The sequence below is a fragment of the Macrobrachium nipponense genome, chromosome 3, assembly GCF_015104395.2.
Source record: "Macrobrachium nipponense isolate FS-2020 chromosome 3, ASM1510439v2, whole genome shotgun sequence".
NCBI lineage: Eukaryota > Metazoa > Arthropoda > Malacostraca > Decapoda > Palaemonidae > Macrobrachium > Macrobrachium nipponense.
The window spans coordinates 82,975,593-82,994,547 of record NC_087202.1 but is presented as its reverse complement, the minus strand read 5'-3'; the positions used below and the strand labels follow the sequence as shown (position 1 = coordinate 82,994,547).

General features: G+C 41.2%; 1 protein-coding gene across 1 annotated transcript in view; it reads left to right on the top strand.

Annotated features, from left to right (window-relative positions):
- The window catches only part of LOC135222432 (ATP-dependent DNA helicase Q1-like), a 196,984-nt gene that overhangs the window by 145,510 nt on the left and 32,519 nt on the right, over positions 1 to 18,955 (top strand). The window contains exons 9-11 of the mRNA XM_064260519.1: positions 3,266 to 3,367; positions 3,628 to 3,782; positions 3,971 to 4,149. Coding sequence (XP_064116589.1) covers positions 3,266 to 3,367; positions 3,628 to 3,782; positions 3,971 to 4,149 — 436 coding nt within the window. The remainder of the gene's footprint in view (positions 1 to 3,265; positions 3,368 to 3,627; positions 3,783 to 3,970; positions 4,150 to 18,955) is intronic.

The following is an 18,955-nucleotide window of genomic DNA, read 5'->3' as shown; positions in this document are numbered from 1 at the left end:
GATATCTGGCAACGCATGTGTAGATCGGGTGAAGGATGGTCGAAGACCATTCACCTACGATCACGCATCAGTCTTTCCCAACTCAGGATGTCATAACACACAGGGCAGTATAATGTCAAGACATCAGGTTTGTAGCTATGAAAAATACAAATTGTCTTAGAAAATTTGTCATATTTCTGTATTTCTCTAGTACCTGAATTAACTTGTTCCTGTTATCAGGAAAATCTCTTTTATTCACTTCCTGACTTATTTTAGAGTTTTGGCCATTTATAGTGGAAAATGCTTTTTCTTCTACTGTTAGTAATGGATTGTTAATAGGGATCTCTATGCAAAAGACAATGCCTCCATTGTCATGTGGACGCAGGAGTTTCAGGACCGATGCAGCACTCTGTGGTGTTGATGAGTAACAACATGATGTTAGTGGCATACATCAACAAGCAAGGGTGGCTGTTGCCCTTCCTGTTGCACAGGTTAGTGGTACAGGTGCAAAAGTGGTCATTAGCACTCTCTGTAGAGCTGTCAGCCAGGTACATTTGGAGTTCATGGAATGCAGTTGAGGGCAAGCTCAATTGTCAGAGTCTGGTGATATGGACAGAATGCTCAATGCACAAGGACATTGCAGAGAATCTTCGAATGATGGAGTCTCAAAAATAGACCTGCTTGTATCCTGCTACAAGAAGTTGTTGGTGTTCTGCTCGATCATGCCAGACCCATGGACTGCTTTAGAGGGCACTTCAAGCATTCATGGGACAACTTACAGGCTTATAATTTCCCTCCTGTATGTCTGATTCATTGGGTAATCAAGAGGATTCTGTTCGCCCGGAATCTTAGGTTGACTCTGGTGACTCTCAAATGGCCTCATGCTGAGTGGTATCTGGGCCTTCTGGCTATGCTATCTAAGGTTCTGAGAGAGATTCCGCAGTGGCACAATCTTCTGTGCCAGCCACACATCAAGTGGCATCACAAGGCAATTGAAGTGCTGGCACTTAATGCCTGGAGACTATCCAGTGTCTCCTGCAAGTAAGAGGGTTTTCTCAATGCACAGCAAACAAGTCTGGATACCTACAAAAATTCTTAGAGGCTGTGTACCAGGGAAAAGCTGTCTTCTGTAGTTGGTGTCATCGACAGGGTATCTTTCTGGTCAGGCTTCTCTTTGGCAGCTAGTGGGCTAATTCTTCATTCTTTGCCTAGAGAATCTTCTCTCTGTTTTGGCTATTAAGGGCTCTAGAGCTGTCCTTGTCTAGGTCCTTCGGCTGAAAGGAGTTGATCTCTCATCCTTGTGGGAGATCTCTTATGCTCCTGAGAAGCTTTGAGCAGTCTTGCCACATAGGAAACTCAGTCCTCCAAGTGGGCTGTGACTCTTCTTTAGAAGGGCCTAGCATGTACACCATATGAGCCGTTGAGAGAGTTCTCAGACAGGGATCTGCATCTAAAGACTGTTTTTGGCTTCAGCAAAGTCAGTAACTGAACTTCATGATTTTTTCTTCACTCAAGGGGATGAGAATCTGTTACACTCAAGTTCTTTCTGGAATTCATAGTGAAGAAAGAGGTACTATCCAAGAACACAATCTCTTTTAGGCTTATTGAGACATCAGACAAGCTTACTCTGTCTAATGAGGTGGGTGGGAGTTCGGTCTGGGCAAGACCTCATCCCGTCCCTGGCATTCTGAAAGAGCCTTGTCAGTTCAGTGGATGTGCGGTTGCGTCAGACTACATTTAACTTGTTTTACCTTCGGGACTTTGCCCACAAGTTCCTGGACATTGACATACTTTTCCTTGAGTCTTGCGGTGGCTTTCCAACAAGTTGTGTTGCTCATTCAGCTCCCCTAACGGGACATGTACCATCTCGTCTGAGGTGTTTGGTAAGTGAGAGAGTATGTATCAGTGTGAGTGACTGGTCACCTCCCTTTTCTCTTTTCTTATTTTCGGTTATCGACGATTTTCGCCTATCATCAAGCTATCGGAATGGAACCCTCACCGATAACTGGGGACTGCCTGTACGTACTTTACACCCAATTGGTTGGGCAGAACACATGCCAAATCACTAATTATAATAGGTAAAGCAATTTATTTGCATTTATGGAGGTGTATGTAAAGAAGGATATCATAGTTTAACCAGAGCACTGAACTGATTAACAGCTCTCCTAGGGCTGGCCCGAAGGATTGTAGATATTTTTACGTGGCCAGGAACCAATTCGTTGCTTAGCAATGGGACCAACAGCTTATTGTGGGATCCGATCCACCTCGAGAAATGAATTTCTATCACCAGAAATAAATTCCTCTGATTCCTTTTGTTGGCAGAGCTGGGAATCAAACCCTAACCTTGAGATCGTTAGTCGAGCATGTTACCGACTTGTCTAACGAGGGACATAGAGATGTATGTAAAATTGTTTTGCTGCTGACCTCATACTTTTCATTCAGTACTATGTTTTTGTTGCTGTTAATCTCAAATTAATGGTTTGATGTTTTTACACATTATTAATTTATTCTAGAATTAGCTTGCATGTACATTGTGCTTTAAGAAAAATTTAATGGGCATTATCACAAGTTATAGGTTAGCAAGACACATGGTCACATGCCTATTCAATAGTACCATACAGGCTAATTGCTGTAATTAAGACATCCTTACTACTGCCTTCTTTGTGGTGTCCATTGGACAATACTGATTGTTCATTTTAAGGTCCTGTGTTGTTTTGGTAATTTACTTCTTGTCAGTTGCCTTTCTGGTCTTTCCTCAACTGGTAGACCATCTTTTTTCCCCAGCCTCAGTTACTCCCTTTGTTTAAGAAAAAAATACTGTAATACTGTATGTTCTAATCATAGGCTAGTCTAGTAATTTGAGAGGTTAAATGACAGCACAATAGTAGTTAAACTTTAAAATCTGTCCTGTTGCCACACCTCTAATCCATAAGTCTGAGCCCTCTGCAAATAAGACAAGGATTCCTCACATTTAGGGAGATCTTGCATATCCACTTATTCTTGGTATGATCAACAGTTTTTCTACTCTGGTGGGAATAAAAGAAAATTAGGGACAGAAGTAAGCTGACTTTTCTTGAAGGTTTTCAAAACACTTGTCTCATAGAGTAGTTTTGTATTCACAGGCAGTTCTTCATGTTTTCAATCAGAAATTGTTAAGGTCAGTGAAGACCAGTCATTTTAGTTAATTTGCATGTTGACTTAGAACAGTAAATATCCTCAAAACGCTTTATCCCTTTTCATATATATGTATTAGAAAAATTGCAGTCATACTTATACCATCCTTCAGGTTGTTGTTGCAACAATTGCTTTTGGGATGGGCATAGACAAACCTGATGTTCGATTTGTGATCCACCATTGCATATCCAAGTCTATGGAGAACTTCTACCAGGTAGGTGTCAAGGGTTGGTATTTGCAGTTTGTGTTTGCTAATTTATAATTATACATTTCTTTGGTCAGTATTTTAGTTCTGTGTAGATCCTGGTGAATTCAAGCTTTTCAAATATATACTTAATGTTTTTATGCATAAAAATGTTACATCTTTTCACCGTATAAAAGTTTTATGAATCTGAATATTATCTAGAGTGGTATGCCTGCTCCAGTCTTTATTTGCTGTCCAGTTTATTTTTTTAGCAAAGTGCATATTTACAGGAGAGTGGCAGAGCAGGAAGAGATGGTAAACCTGCAAAATGTCTTGTCTTTTGGAGATATGCAGACTTTGCAAGGCAAAGCACAATGGTTTTTACGGAACAGACTGGCCTGGAGAACCTCTATGGACTGATAAGCTATTGTCTGGATGGTAACAGGTTTGGTAAACGTTTTGTCTTTATGCCTTCAAGCTTTTGTATGTAAATGATCATGTATCATATACAAAGTAGATTTATTTTGTAAATACTCTTTTGAGCTTAAAATTATTTTAATCAATTTAATTTTTCATTAATAATGGAGGATGTAGAGTAAGATAATTGACTATCCTTATCTTAACTCCCTGTAGGTGTCGGAGGAATGTCATTGCTGAACACTTTGATGAAAGATGGGATGCATCAGACTGTAATGGCATGTGTGACCACTGTCGAACTCCAAGAGAAACAAAAAATTTAGATCTTAGAGTATTTAGTGAGCAGCTTTTGATGATCCTAACAAAAGCATTAAGTAAAAACCAGAGACTCACAGGTGGGTGTGATATTTGAGTACATGTGTAAAAATAAGTTTGTGCCTACACAAATACAAACCTGTGTTCTTTTCATAGGATTTAGCTTCAAACACAAACTGGAAATGGCCATTCAGACTTATTGACAAAGTCATTGGTCTGCATTTCATTTTGCTTCTGGGCTCTGTTGAGTTCAGCCACCTCCCCAGACTTTTTGCCTGACTTAGTATTCGAACTGTTCACAAGGAGTAACGTTGAGTACTATTTTTTCCTTTTCAATTTGACAGTTTTTTTGCAGGACGAAACCCATTAACCAAAATAAGTATGCTTGCAAGGGTTTTGGCCATAGACTTTTCTTTGCAAGGATTTGATATTTTGTTTTCGTTGGAAATGTAGCAGCTTCTGGTAGTGTTCATCAGTAGCGGTATTATTATCCATTTAAATTAATATAATAATATCTAATTTTCAGGTCTGTAAGATTTAGTCATAATGGAAGTTGCTGCAAGAGTGGGGACTACCATGAATGGAGTATCCCTTCAATTGCAGCCTTCCCTTTCACTGGTTTAGGAAGAAGGCCTTCATATCTATAGCCTTGCTAATTCCTTCCTATCTATAGCCATCTTCATTCCTTAGATGGGTATGATGTAGTCTTTGGTTTTGGACAGTGTGACAGTGGAGGAATTCTATCCCATGTTTGAAGTCTAGTTAGGCTTCTTCCCATGAGCTATTATCCTTGGGGCAGGGCAAGGGATCTTGGTCACCAATGGTAATTGGCTTTTTCAGGTTAGGGTTGGCATTTTGTGCATCCTCTTAGACTTGAGCTCAGCTCCCGTCTTGACTCTGCAAGATTTTGAGCTTACAATGAATTGAGTTTCCCCTCTCTCCATGACTCTTGAGTCATACAGAGAGGGAGCTGTGTGACCTGTTAGCATGGTTCTGCTCTTCCCATGGTCATGGTCTAAGGATTGGGTTCATGGGTGCCAACATTCAAGTGGCGTTTTCTCTTAGAATAAGAAGTTGAGGGTAGAGTGTGAGGAGCTGAAGAGCGAGTTAGAGGAAATGAGAGGAATGCTAAGGAGTGCGAAAGTGGAAAGTGAAAGGAGTGGAACAGCAGATGATTGAGAATGTGGATGAAAAGTTGGGATCGATGATGAGTGATGTGCAAGAGATGATGAAGGAAATGATGAAAGGGTATTTTGGAGAGGGAGCTGTAGGAGGTAGGCCTACTGGGTTTTGTGATGGGCCAGGAGCAATTAAGAAAGTGAAAGAACAAGTGGATGAAAGTGTGAATGAGGAAAGTGATATGGTAGTGGTAAATGAGGAGAAGAAAGAGAAGGTACAGAATAGGGATAGATCAGAGCAGAAGGGTAAGAAGGGAGTTGATAGTAAGGAAAGGGCTAAAGGAAAGAAGATTAGTAAGGATGATGGGCAACATAAGAAGAGAATGAATAAAGATGAGAATAGAGTTGAGAGTAAGGTGCTGGATGAGAGTGATTTAGATAGTGGTAAGTGGGAATTAGTAAGTAGGAAGAAGAGGGGTAAGAAAGGTATGACTAAAAGTATGAATGAAGTGATTGCACGCTATGAGCCGAGTGTCAGTGAACAAATGGGTTTGGAAGATTGGCAGTTGGTATTGGTTGAGTATAGAAGTAAGTGAAAGAGTGTAAGGAAAGGGAATGAAAGGGAGAAGCGTGGTAAGGGTGTTAGTGTTAGAGTACAAACGGTTGATAAGGTGTGTAATACGGATGACTTTGAGGGAATGAAAGATACGTATAGCGTGTATGGGTTTGAATTAACAGGGGTTTGTGAGATTTCAGTGGGAAAGGAACTGAGTAGTAGGGAAGTAGTTGGTGGTATGGATGTAGCTTTGCAATGGTTAATTAAACAGAAGTATGGATGAACTAAGTGGTTTGAGTGGTTTGGCAGTAGAAATAAGGGAGATATTAGGACAAGAGTTAGAAGGGGCAGATAAGATAGTGAGTGGGATTTTGGAGGTCAGTAGGGAGGGAGATAATGTAAGTCTGGAAGAAAGGAGTTGGAAGAAGTGAATGGCGATGTGACTGAGAAAGTGTATGAGAAGCCTCGAACGAGATCCAAGGGGCCTGCCTCCGAGCATCCTTGGGTGTTGCAAAAGGAAATTTAGTGTGGATGTTGCAAGTGTAAGGAGACGTGAAGTGTAATGGGAGAGGTAATATGGAGGAGCGATCTGTTTGTTCCATTTGACAACATCGAGAGACTAGTTTCGTAGTTGGTATTGCTGTTAAGATTGTGTAGTGTGTGTTTGTGTTTTTGGTTTTCCAAAAAAAGAGCAGGAGAGAGAGAGAGAAGAGAGAGAGAGGAGAGAAGAGAGAAGAGAGGAAGAGAGCGAGAGGAGAGAGAGAGAGAGAGAGAGAGAGAGAGAGAGAGAGAGAGAGGGGGCATAATTGGTGGATAGATGGTTAGTGATTGAATTACTTGTTGGTGAGTTCTGGGTTGTCTGCTGGTGCGGTTGCTGTGTCAGTCAGAGAGTCAATTTTTGTGATCAGAGTTCTGGGTAGTCAGTCAGACTGGAAATTGTTTGCCTTACGATGATTCTTAAATTGTCCAGGTGGTTTTCTGTGAACATCTGTGTGGTGGATTGGTAGTGAGGAGTGTTTGTGAAGCGTCTCAAAATGTCATATTGAACAACAGTGATACATCTCATGGTCTCTTGGGTGTATTTCGTCCAAAAGGAACACCCATATATACCGTAGCAATACAAGTGGAAGAGCAGCAGTTTCAAGTCTCTGTGACAGAAGGCAAACCTCCTGGCAATCATGTTGCCAGTTGTACATAAGTTTATGATGCCTCTGTTCTATGTCTGCTGTATCTTTTAGGTCATCTGTGATAATGTGACCCAAATACGGAAAATCGTACATGAATTCTAGCTGATGATTTCTGAGGAAAATTTGTGGTTCTGCAATATGCTTAAGCAACCTTAGGAGCAGCGACATGCACTCGGTCTTGTGTGTCCCAGGCAATTGGACGGTAATTGCCAGGGCCAGCTGTATCCTTTAGCTTGTTTTTGATTAATGGTATCAAGTGAACTAAGGGTAGGGAGTCGGGAGAAACTGGTGAATTATGCACACATTGAATAGGGCATCTAGCAAAATGTAAATTATTGGATGTCAGAATTTGAAAGCATCTGTGGGAAGACCATCGCAGCAGGGCGATTTATAATTAGGTAGGGTGTTTATGGCATCACTGATGTTACCTGGTGTATAATACTACTTGCAAAATTAAATGGAATGTTATCGGTATGGAGGCTATCTATGTCTATTTGAGAGTCTTGATAGTTTATACAATTCAGGATATTGCTGAAGTGAGCGCCCCACATACTTGCGATAGCCTCGTCACCGACTACTTCTCCTACTCTCTGTGATAGCTTTTTAGTTTTGGGATGTAAGGACTGGATATCTGTTCAAAGACAAGGATAATCACCAGATTATAAATTTATAGACATTGCATCAGCTCTTAGTTGCTTTTTATTTATTCTGCAGAGCTTAGGAGCAAGTTTGAACTGTGCTCTCGCCTGCAGCGTCTTTCCCTCGGGCTACCATTTTGCCTCCATAGTAAAAATATTTTTCGTGAATATGTACACAGATCTTGAACCAAGTCATTCCATCCAGGTATATTATGAGGATTACCTTAACGAAATCTAAAGGTAGCCCTGCTGGAAGCAAGCCAAACTGAAATTATGTATGAATAGAATTCATACATAATTTCAGATCTCTCCTGTGGTGGTCATTTCTACAATTTTTGTTAGTACACAGTAAGGCGTCTGCCGGTTGAAATAGAGTATGTGGTTCTCTGTTGGTTTTTATGATCCTAGTTTACAGCTGGTGGGCCATCAGTTAGGGGGTTCACAGTAGGGAGGGATGGGGTACAGAATGACACTTGTAAAGGGATGTGATCATAGTCTGTTGCAAGATTGTAGCGAATATTGTAGGTCATAATATCATGAAGTTGTGGAGATGTGATTCAATGGTCCAGTGAAGAGGTTGTAATTGTGTCCCCTCTATTTTTCCCATAGGAATAGGAGGAGGGAGGGAGGAGCATTCATCGCTAATCTGTTGAGCATGATTTTGACAGTGAATAAGTTTGTCATAAAATTATTTTGTTGAATGAGAATTAAGGTCCCCGATTATACAGATATGATCAGCAGGAGAATTGTGAATAATACTATGTAATTCACCTAGGATCATGCCGTATTGATAAAAATTATTGTAATTTTCCCAGGATATATAAACATTGATTACAGTGGTACCTCGAGATACAAAATTAATCCGTTCCGAGGCGGCCTTTGTATCATAAGCTTTTCGTATCTTGAACCGCATTTTACATGTAATATGGCTAATCCGTTCCAAGCCCTACAAAAACACCCCAGTAAATTTCATGATAAAGCTAAATTGACCTATAAACAATGAAATACTATAACAATTTGGACCATTTAATACCTAACTTAATACGTACTAATAGTACTAATATGTTCTGCATGCAACATTCCAATGCATCCTCAATGTGCTGAAGTCATGCAAAATATGAGTAAGGATACCAGATTTTTTTGCTCAACATGTCTATCATGGATAGACAATGTTATTAAATCAAGACTTAATGTGCAAATAGTAGAGGATGAAGAAGAAGAGGAAGAGGAAGAAGAAGAGAAAAATGGAAGAGAAGAAAATAAAACTGAAATGACAGAAAAAAATAATGAAAACAAAGAGGAAGACAAGAGTATGGATGCAGAGATACTCATTGATACTACATATGAGGCAATTAAGCAGCATACATAAGAAGAAATAAATTACGACATGACAACACAAAATAAAATCCCGAAGAGGCTCTACCCAGATTTGAACAAGGATGGGAAAGAGGAAAAAATAGACAAGAAAGACAAAGTCTGCACCCTTTTGAAAAGAGGGAATTGCAGATTCGGTGAAGGATATAACTACAAACATCCCAAGGTATGTCACAACTATGAAATCTGTTAAATGTGCATACCTAGACGGCTATGAGGATGAATGCAGAGATCTACATCCAAAAATATGCAAAAACCTAAAAGAAGGAAAAGGATGTAAGTTCGACAAAAAATGTAAATATATACACCCTGTAGCTATGAATCAAAATCAAATAAACAATCAATTAAATAATAAAATCCAAAATAGAAAAGAAACAAATAAAGAGAGGAACAAAGAACATGAGGTGAAGGAAAAAAGCAAGCCATCACCACGATATGGAGTGTCAGCAAAGAATTTCCAAGCATCAGCTCCAAGATACTACAGCTCAAGAGATAAATACTGTATATACGATGCTAGGGGATGGTGCAGATACGGAGAAAATTGCAGATTCAGACACAAAATGAATAATTATGATGAAGGAGGATTAAGTATTTTGGAAAAGTTGGATATTTTAATGTCAGAATTTCTGGAAATGAAGAAAAGAACAACATACCAGAACAGGAAAGAGACATGGGAAAATCCTTATTATTACCAATATTAAATGAAGGAGATAACACGCAAACCGTCATAGTGATGAATGCACAGGGTTTAGTTACGAGTAACTTAAAAAGAAAAATAGAGTTCTTAGAAGAACTAGCCCAAATTGAAAAGAAAATAGATATAATGAATATAAGTGAAACCTGGTATTCCCAAGAGACTGGTAATGATGATCAAATAAAAGGGTTCCAAACTTATAGATCAGATAGAAAAAATAGGAATCAAGGGGGAACTGCGATATATGGGAAAGACAAAAAAACAAGGAAAAATATATGAGAAATATAGTAACTCAGAATGTGAACTAATAGCGGTAGAATTTGAATCTGAAAAATTAATGATCATAATAATATATAGACCCCCTAATACTAAAGAGTTTGACACAATAATAGAAAAATTGGATGATATATGTAGAAATCACAAGGACTGGACTATTCTCCTATCCGGAGACTTTAATTTTCCTTTCGTAGACTGGAAAGAACTAATAGGAGATTGTGGTTGTATTTATACATATAAAAAAGAGAGTAATAGTTGTGCAGAAGATAAGAGGCAATTCGAAAAGCTATGAGATATGCCACTAGATTACAACATTCAACAAATAAATCACTTGCCAACAAGAAAGGAAAATATTTTAGACCTAGTGTTTGTGAATGAGGTGAATTATGTTAAAGAAATAATAGTTTATAATGCGAGGATTTCAGACCATAATGTCATAGAATTAACAGTCCATTCCAAAGCAAGTGAAAACAGAGATAAGCAAGAAATGAAAAAGTGGGAAGGATATGGAAAATACAATTTCATACATTCAACTTCCCTGTCAGATATATACTTAGCTATAGACTCCGTCGTCCCCGACAGAAATTCAAATTTCGCGGGACTCGCTACAGGTAGGTCAGGTGATCTACCGCCCTGCTCTGGGTGGCAGGACTAGGAACCATTCCCGTTTTCTATCAGATTTTCTCTGTCGCCGGTGGTGTCGACATTGTTGTTACTACCTCCTGACTGGAATTCTTTTTTCAACGCTTTTGATCTTCTTTCGACCGATTTTTAGTGACGTACTTGGATCGTTGTTTGGCATTCGCTATCCTGGAACTGTTTTTGGACTTGGCTTTGGATTTTTCTTGGATATGTCTGACTCAAGTGTTGGTTTCAGAGTGTGTGTGAATGAAGGCTGTAAGGTGAGGATTCCGAAGGCTTCGGTAGATCCTCACACTGCATGCCGAGGATGTAGAGTTGTTGAGTGTTCTTTAGATAACACATGTAATGAGTGTGAAAGGTTGAGTGCTCAGGAATGGAAGACTCTAACTTCTTACTTGAAGAAGTTAGAGAGGGACAGAGAGAGGAAGGCGGCTTATAAAAGCCTTAGTAGATCTAGATCTAACGAACCCTTGTCTAGTTCTGTAGCTGCTTCTACTCATTATTATTCTCCATCTTTATCAGGCCGATCACAGGTTGCTAGTCCTACTGATTCGGCTTCTGAAATTGCAGAACTCAAGGCTTCCCTTCAAAAAATGCAAGAGAAAATGGCGGCATTAGAAGTTAAGCAAAGTGAGGGTGATATTTCCAGTGATGTAAGTGTCCCAGGCCTAGACCTCTTCCAAGCTCCCTGGCCCAGAAATCCCCAACGATCAGGCGTCCCTTCGGCAGAATCTGTTACATCTCAGACTGCCAGGGATCGCTACAGAAAAAGCGTCCTTCATGAGTGCTTTTCTTCATCGGGATCTCCCTCACCGAAACGAGGATGGAAAGATACGAAGCTTTCCCGTCCGTTAAAGAGAAACTGGAAAGAGCCTGAGTTGAACTCTAGCCCCGAGCGCTTTTCCGAAGAAGAAGCGCCTTCGGTCATAAAGAGAGCTAGAAAGGAGTTAACTCCCTTTGCTGTAAGGGAGCCTGAAGCGCCTTCCAGATCTCCCTCTCCTGCTTTTGAAGAAGATAGGGAGTCTTCTACCAAGAAGATTTTGATGAACATGCAAGAGCAGCTAGTGTCGTTGGTAGGAGTCCTTTCCAAGGAGCCTCCTCGTAGAAAGGACGACAAGCTTCCTGTCAAAAGATCTAGACACCGATCTCCTGTCAGGCGCAACGAGCCTTCCAGGGGAGTTGTCGCACGGGCGGCCATCTCTGGGGGGAGCGAAGCACCAGGCAGGCCAAAAGTCCCATAAAGCGGAAGGCCTAAACCCAGAAGCTTTGCATAGCATACTTACATGCATAGATAAAGCAGTTCAGGATGGGTCGGCAGAGGTCTCCTCCCTCTTTGGTGCGGGAATGCTGAAGAAGAGGGCAATTTATAGTGCTTTCCTCACTAAGGCCGTCTGTCCTTCACAGAGATCCGCCTTGCTGTTCGCCCCTCTTTCAGAGCATTTGTTCCCTTCTCAGTTGGTGAAGGACATTTCACATTCACTAACTGAGAAGGCGACTCAAGATCTCCTCAGGCAGTCATCGAGGAAGAATAGGCCTGTGGCCAATGAAGAAAAGAAAGGGGCTCGTCCAACGCAGCAGCAGCCCTTTCGAGGAGGCCCTCCGGCTAGAACAATTTCCAGAAGAAAGACGACGGAAAGAAGAGGAAGAGCTTCCTTCCGACCCTTTAAAAAGGGGAAATGAGAAAGTGATCCTCCAAACACCTGTAGGTGCTTGGTTACAAGAATTTGCGGAAGCCTGGGCAAGCATAGGAGCCGACACATGGTCCATGTCGGTCATCAAGAAGGGATATTATATCCCACTCAAGGACAGCACTCCCCTGACATCAACACCGAGGGAACTGTCCGCCAGATACAAGGACCCTGTACTGATGGATACTCTTCGTCAAATGGTGGAACAGATGCGGGACAAAAGAGCAATCGAGCTGGTACTGGATCACAACTCCTCGGGGTTTTACAATCGCCTTTTTCTAGTAGCGAAAGCTTCGGGGGGGTGGAGACCAGTACTAGATGTAAGTGCGCTGAACAGATTTGTAGAGAAAAAGAAGTTCAGCATGGAAACGTCTGCTTCAGTCCTTGCAGCCCTTCGCCAAGGAGATTGGATAGTCTCTCTCGATCTTCAAGACTCCTATTTCCATGTCCCGATTCATCATTCGTCGAGGAAGTACCTTCGTTTCATGATGGAGGGAAGGATCTATCAGTTCAGGGCCCTGTGTTTCGGCCTGTCCATGGCTCCTCAAGGCTTCACAAGTATAATGAAGAATGTGGCAAGACATCTACATCTGATGGGAATAAACATCTCCCTATACCTGGACGACTGGCTCATCAGGGCCAGGTCGCAGAAACAGTGTTTGGAGGACCTTTCAACGACATTAGACCTGACAAAGTCATTAGGATTGATCGTGAACCTCGAGAAATCTCAGATGATCCCCAGCCAGAACATGGGTTATCTGGGGATTCGGATGGATTCTCGGGGTTTTCGAGTGTTTCCTTCTCAAGAGAGAATATCAAAAGGTTGCGCCACAGTCTCCAGCTTCTTAGGGAAGGAGCGCAGTTCAGCGAGGGAATGGTTGAGCCTTCTGGGGACCCTTTCCTCGCTGGAACAGTTCTTTCCTCTAGGAAGACTGCATCTCCGTCCTCTACAGTTCTTCCTGAAAAGGAATTGGAATTGGAAGACAGGACAGCTCTCCGATACTTTTCCAATTCCGGTAGAGGTGAAAAATCACTTAAGGTGGTTTGGTTACCCCTTAGAGGAAAACAGAGGTTGTTTTGTCCCTGGAAGTTCGGAACCCGAACCTGATATTATTTTCAGACGCGTCGGAGACAGGTTGTGGTGCAACCTTAGGATCGAGAGAAGTGTCAGGCACCTGGTCGGAAGAGCAGGTGTCATTGCACATAAATTGCAAGGAGCTCTTAGCCATACATCTGGCTTTAAAGGGCTTCGAGCAGATAGTCAGAGACGGGGTAGTGCAGATAAACTCCGACAATACCACCGCTCTGGCTTATGTAAGAAAACAAGGAGGGACTCTCTCTCTCTATACGAACTGTCAAGAGATCTTCTTATTTGGGTGAATCAAAGAAATATAACTACTGACAAGGTTTGTCCAAGGGGAGAGGAACGTGAGAGCGGACAGGCTGAGCAGGAGGTTCCAGGTCCTTCCCAGAGAATGGACCCTCCACTCAGAAGTGTGTCAGATCCTTTGGTCTCTTTGGGGGAAGCCTCAAATAGACCTGTTCGCCACGTTCCTCTCCAAGATGATAGACACCTTTTGCGCTCTGGCAGACGACCCCAGAGCTTTTGCAGTAGACGCCTTTCTCCTAAATTGGTCCGGACTGGATGTGTACGCTTTTCCCCCATTCAAGATCCTGGGGGAAGTGATCAGAAAGTTCGTGGCCTCGAAGGGGAATAGGATGACTCTGATAGCCCCATATTGACCAGCCTGAAATTGGTTCACAGAGGTAATGGAGTGGACGGTGGACTTTCCCAGATCTCTTCCAAACAGGACAGATCTGCTCAAACAACCCCACTTCGAGAGGTACCATCAAAACCTCCCCGCTCTTGCTCTGACTGCCTTTCGACTATCAAAAGACTTGTCAGAGCGAGAGGGTTTTCTCGCAAGGCGGCAAGCGCAATCGCTAGAGCCCGCAGATCATCTACTATGCGAGTATACCAATCGAAGTGGGAGGTGTTCAGAAGTTGGTGTAGGTCAAAGAAGTTGTCCTCCTCCAATACCTCTGTGACCGAGATTGCAGATTTCCTTCTTTTCTTGAAGGAGGAATTGCATCTTTCTGTACCAACCTTTAAAGGATACAGGAGTATGCTCTCGGCTGTATTCAGGAACAGAGGATTAGATTTGGCCAACAATAAGGATTTGCATGATCTCATTCGTTCTTTCGAAACATCCAAATCAAAAGAACCTAGAGTTCCGAGCTGGAATCTGGACGTGGTCCTAAAATTTCTGTCTTCTGAAAGGTTTGAACCACCTCACAGGGCTTCCTTTCGAGATATTACAAGGAAGTGCCTATTTCTTTTGTCTCTCGCTACGGCGAAGAGAATCAGTGAGCTGCACGCCCTTGAGTCACGAGTGGGCTTCAAAGGAGAGACTGCTATTTGTTCGTTCCAGACTCTCTTTCTTGCTAAGAATGAGAATCCCTCGAAACCCTGGCCCAGGAGCTTCGAGGTAAAGGGCCTGGCTAGTCTAGTAGGCAGAGAGGCAGAGAGGTCTCTTTGCCTGGTCAGAGCGCTTAAATTCTATCTGGACAGAAAGAAACAGATGGGGGGTTCGCAACACGGTCTATGGTGCTCGGTAAAGGACCCTAAAAGACCGATGTCGAAGAATGCCTTAGCCTTCTTTGTAAGAAGCGTAAGCGTAATTACGGAGGTGCATAAGAACTGCCCAGATGACTCTTTTAAACTCTTGAGAGTGAGAGCTCACGAAGTAAGAGCTATCGCAACGTCTATTGCCTTCCGGAGAGTCGCTTAAGAATATCTTAGAAGCAACATATTGGAGGTGCAACTCGGTGTTTGCATCTCATTACTTGAAGGGACGTGCGCGTAACGTATGAGAAATGTTTTTCTCCTGTCCGTTTGTGTCAGCGGAGACGGTTCTGGGTATTGGAGCAAGCACCGATCCTTAATTTTGTGTACGTAACCCTCTTGTCGGATACGTTCTTGGCTTCCTGCTGGAAGAAGTGTCAGATGTCGCACAGGCGGCCGTCGCTTCGGTTCAGTAAGGAACTCCAGGGGTATCTGACTATCAGAGGGGTACAAAATTTTTTTTTGTACTTTAGTGTGTGCGTTTTTGACTGTGTATTTCGAGTTATGGGTTGTTTGTGAAGAGTTTGGGGGATAACTCATGACAATCTTAGAACTAACACAGGTGTTAGGATCGGGTGATCGGGATCGGTTGTGTGCTCCTTAAAATAAGGCGTGTTGTCATATAAGTGGATTAGCACCCATTGACAAATGCCAGTCAGGCTCTGCCGAGTAAGTGGATAAGACCCCATCGACAGACCCACAAGAACTCTTGGCCACAGATCACTATCTTGCTAAGGCTCTTGAGGTGAAGCAGACTCCCAGGCAGTAGCCACGAAGTCTTCCATCTAATCAGGTAGGAACCAAGGTCTATAAATACCTACAACATATGTTGTTTACCTGTCTATTCAGTAGTTAGCTGTCTCTTACCCTCCACCAAAGGGTGTCAATCAGCTAAGTATATATCTGACAGGGAAGTTGAATGTATGAAAATGATATTGTTATTATACAATAAAGTTTCATACATACTTACCTGGCAGATATATACGATTGATGGCCCACCCAGCCTCCCCGCAGGAGACAGGTGGAAGAGAAAATCTGATAGAAAACAGGAATGGTTCCTAGTCCTGCCACCCAGAGCAGGGCGGTAGATCACCTGACCTACCTGTAGCGAGTGCCGCGAAATTTGAATTTCTGTCGGGGACGACGGAGTCTATAGCTAAGTACTATATATCTGCCAGGTAAGTATGTATGAAACTTTATTGTATCATAACAATATCATTTTCTACAGTAAAAATATAAAATGGTCAGAAATAAATGAAGAATTAAGCAAAGATTGGGATAACATTTTCGTAAGTGATGATATAAAGGTAAATACGGAGATATTATATAAAATATTAGAGAAAATAGTGGATAAATATATACCGAAGAAGAAAATTAAACATCAGTCATGCATACCAAGAGACAGAAGGATCTTGTTCCAGAAAATCAGAAAGTATAAAAAAGGTCTTGCAAAAGAAAAAAATGCATGGAAAGTGATGGAACTAAAAAGTAAGATAGAAAATGCAGAACAAAAGATTATACAATCAAAAGAAAATGAAAAACGGGACTTGGATGAAAAAACCCCAAACTATTGTACTCGTATGCAAAAAAGATGAATAAAAGAAGAATAGAAATAGGCCCTCTAAGAATTGAAGGGAGATTAACGAATGAAAAAAAGGGAATACGCAACATATTGGCAGAATGATATAAGAGAGAATTTACCCCTAGAATAGATAATGAAGATAATGATACAGAAATAAGGGATGAAAATAGTGAATATTTATCAGGCAGATATTAATGAAGCTGATATTGTGCAGGCTATTAATAAAATTAGAAATGGAGCTGCAGCTGGGCCTAATGGTTTCCCTGCTATTTTGTTAATGAAAGTAGTTCATTCTATCGCAATATTATTAAGACAAAGTGTAGATACAGGCAAGATTTGTGATGAGCACAAATTAGCATATATTACCCCTACTTTCAAAAGTGGATCAAGACTAGAGGCAAGTACAGTGGTACCTCGAGATACGAAATTAATCCATTCTGAGACGGCTTTCGTATCATGAGTTTTTCGTATCTTGAACAGCATTTTACATGTAAAATGGCTAATCCGTTCCAAGCCCTCCAAAAACACCCCAGTAAATTTCATAAAGCTAAATTTACCTATAAACAATGAAATACTACAACAATTTGGACCATTCAATACCTAACTTAATACGTATCAGTAGTACTAATATGTATGTACCTGTAAATAAAGTGTATTAGTGTACATGGTATACAAAAAATACTGTACGTACATACGTACGTATGTAGTAAAATGTGGAAGCTTACCTTTCGAGTAAGGCTATCTATGAAAGTGGCGACAGAGGAGGAGGACAAATGGCAGAAAATTTGTTACGTAGTACGTACACTTAACATAACGAAACACATTAAAAATGTCAGGAAAATTAAACTAAACTTTATGAAACACATTAACAAAACTGTAACACTTAACTTTACTAAAAACTTAAAAAAGGATTTTGACGTAAGGAAAAATCTATTTCTGGCGATTGGCTCGTGTCGCCAGCGAAATATCCTTTAATCTATTATTTCTAGGGTAAATGTACTAACACATACCAGAGAATAAATAAAATAAAGAAAAAGGTCAGTATGACTGACTCGCCTCACCCCCTCTAGGAGGGTGTCGGTATGAACACTAGGCGAGTGAGACCACTACCACGAGCCAAATGCCAATAGAAATCTCCCACTACAAAACCCTCCAAGAGGGGAGCCGTCCCACAGAGGGAGCAGCTCGTACTACTACTACACCATCCCATGCTTGCGACTGCTGCGCCTCTAGTGGCCATCCTGAAGTTAGCAGACAATCTTGAGCGAAGGGATGGGTAGGGGGGGTATTTCGCTGGCGACACGAGCCAATCGCCCAGAAATAGATTTTTCCTTACGTCAAAATCCTTTTTCTGGGCTCAGCTCGTGTCGCTTGCGCGAAATCGTACCAGAGAAACAGCTCAAGGTTGTAAACAAAATAAATAAAATATAATAAAACAAAATAGGTCTCAAATAAAAGATAGAAAATAAAAGAATGAATATAATTGCTAGAAAGATACAAGTACACAGTAAAACAAAATCAGAAATATGCTTAAATTACCCTTAAATCTAATTATGTTAATAATATAAGGTAATTTACATATACAAATAGGTACAATGATTACCTATGACATAAATCTGTGTAACAACATGTATCAAAATTAGAAATAGCAATTAGTATAAATTTACATAAATATTGATCAATGATAAAATAATATATCTAGGAATGTATATGACTTAATATACAAAACCCGTAACCATTGCATTATGATGTATCCCCTAGCATAAAAATAAGGGGATAACATCTATGAGATCAGTATGGTAATCAGATGTGAGTGTCCCTAACCAGACAAAAGGGGCACTATACAATCATAAAGCAGCTAAGACACAAGGTAAATGTTAATGAACAAGGCAGGAATAGACGAACTGTTGGGTGAGGCAGGTATAAAGGTAAAAGGACTGAATCTTCTACTATAATCTAGCTAGAGTCAGGGGAAACAATGTTACCCGCTGCTACTGCTGGGAATTTCAGAGCTTCCAAGGACTTAAGGTAGTGACGTTTGAACACTGTCGGCGATTTCCATCCGGTATACTTCTTTAAATCAGCAAAATTCATATGCTGGAAGTAATTAATTGAGGTGGCTACTGCCCTGACATCATGTGCTTTTGGAAAGGAGTCAGGATTGGCTTGTTTGATAAAGTACAGGATTTGTTGCCTGATGCCTTTAGTGGATAAAGTACCACCTTTTCCCTCCTAAAGAGGGGCCCCGATGAGGAAGAGGAGGTCCTGGATAGAAAGGCTCGTAAGGTTGAAACCGGACAAAGGGAAACATCTTGTGGAAGAGGTAGTACCTTCCAAGGTTCCCACCTCATCAAAGGATCTTCATTCTTTGCTAAAAAGCTACGTTCCGGAGAAAGTAGCACTTCCCCCGTGGGAAGGAATTGAACATGATCCGGATCTCTGGATAAAGCCGACAGTTCTGAAATTCTTGCTCCTGAAGCTAGGCTTAATAAAAACAGGGTTTTT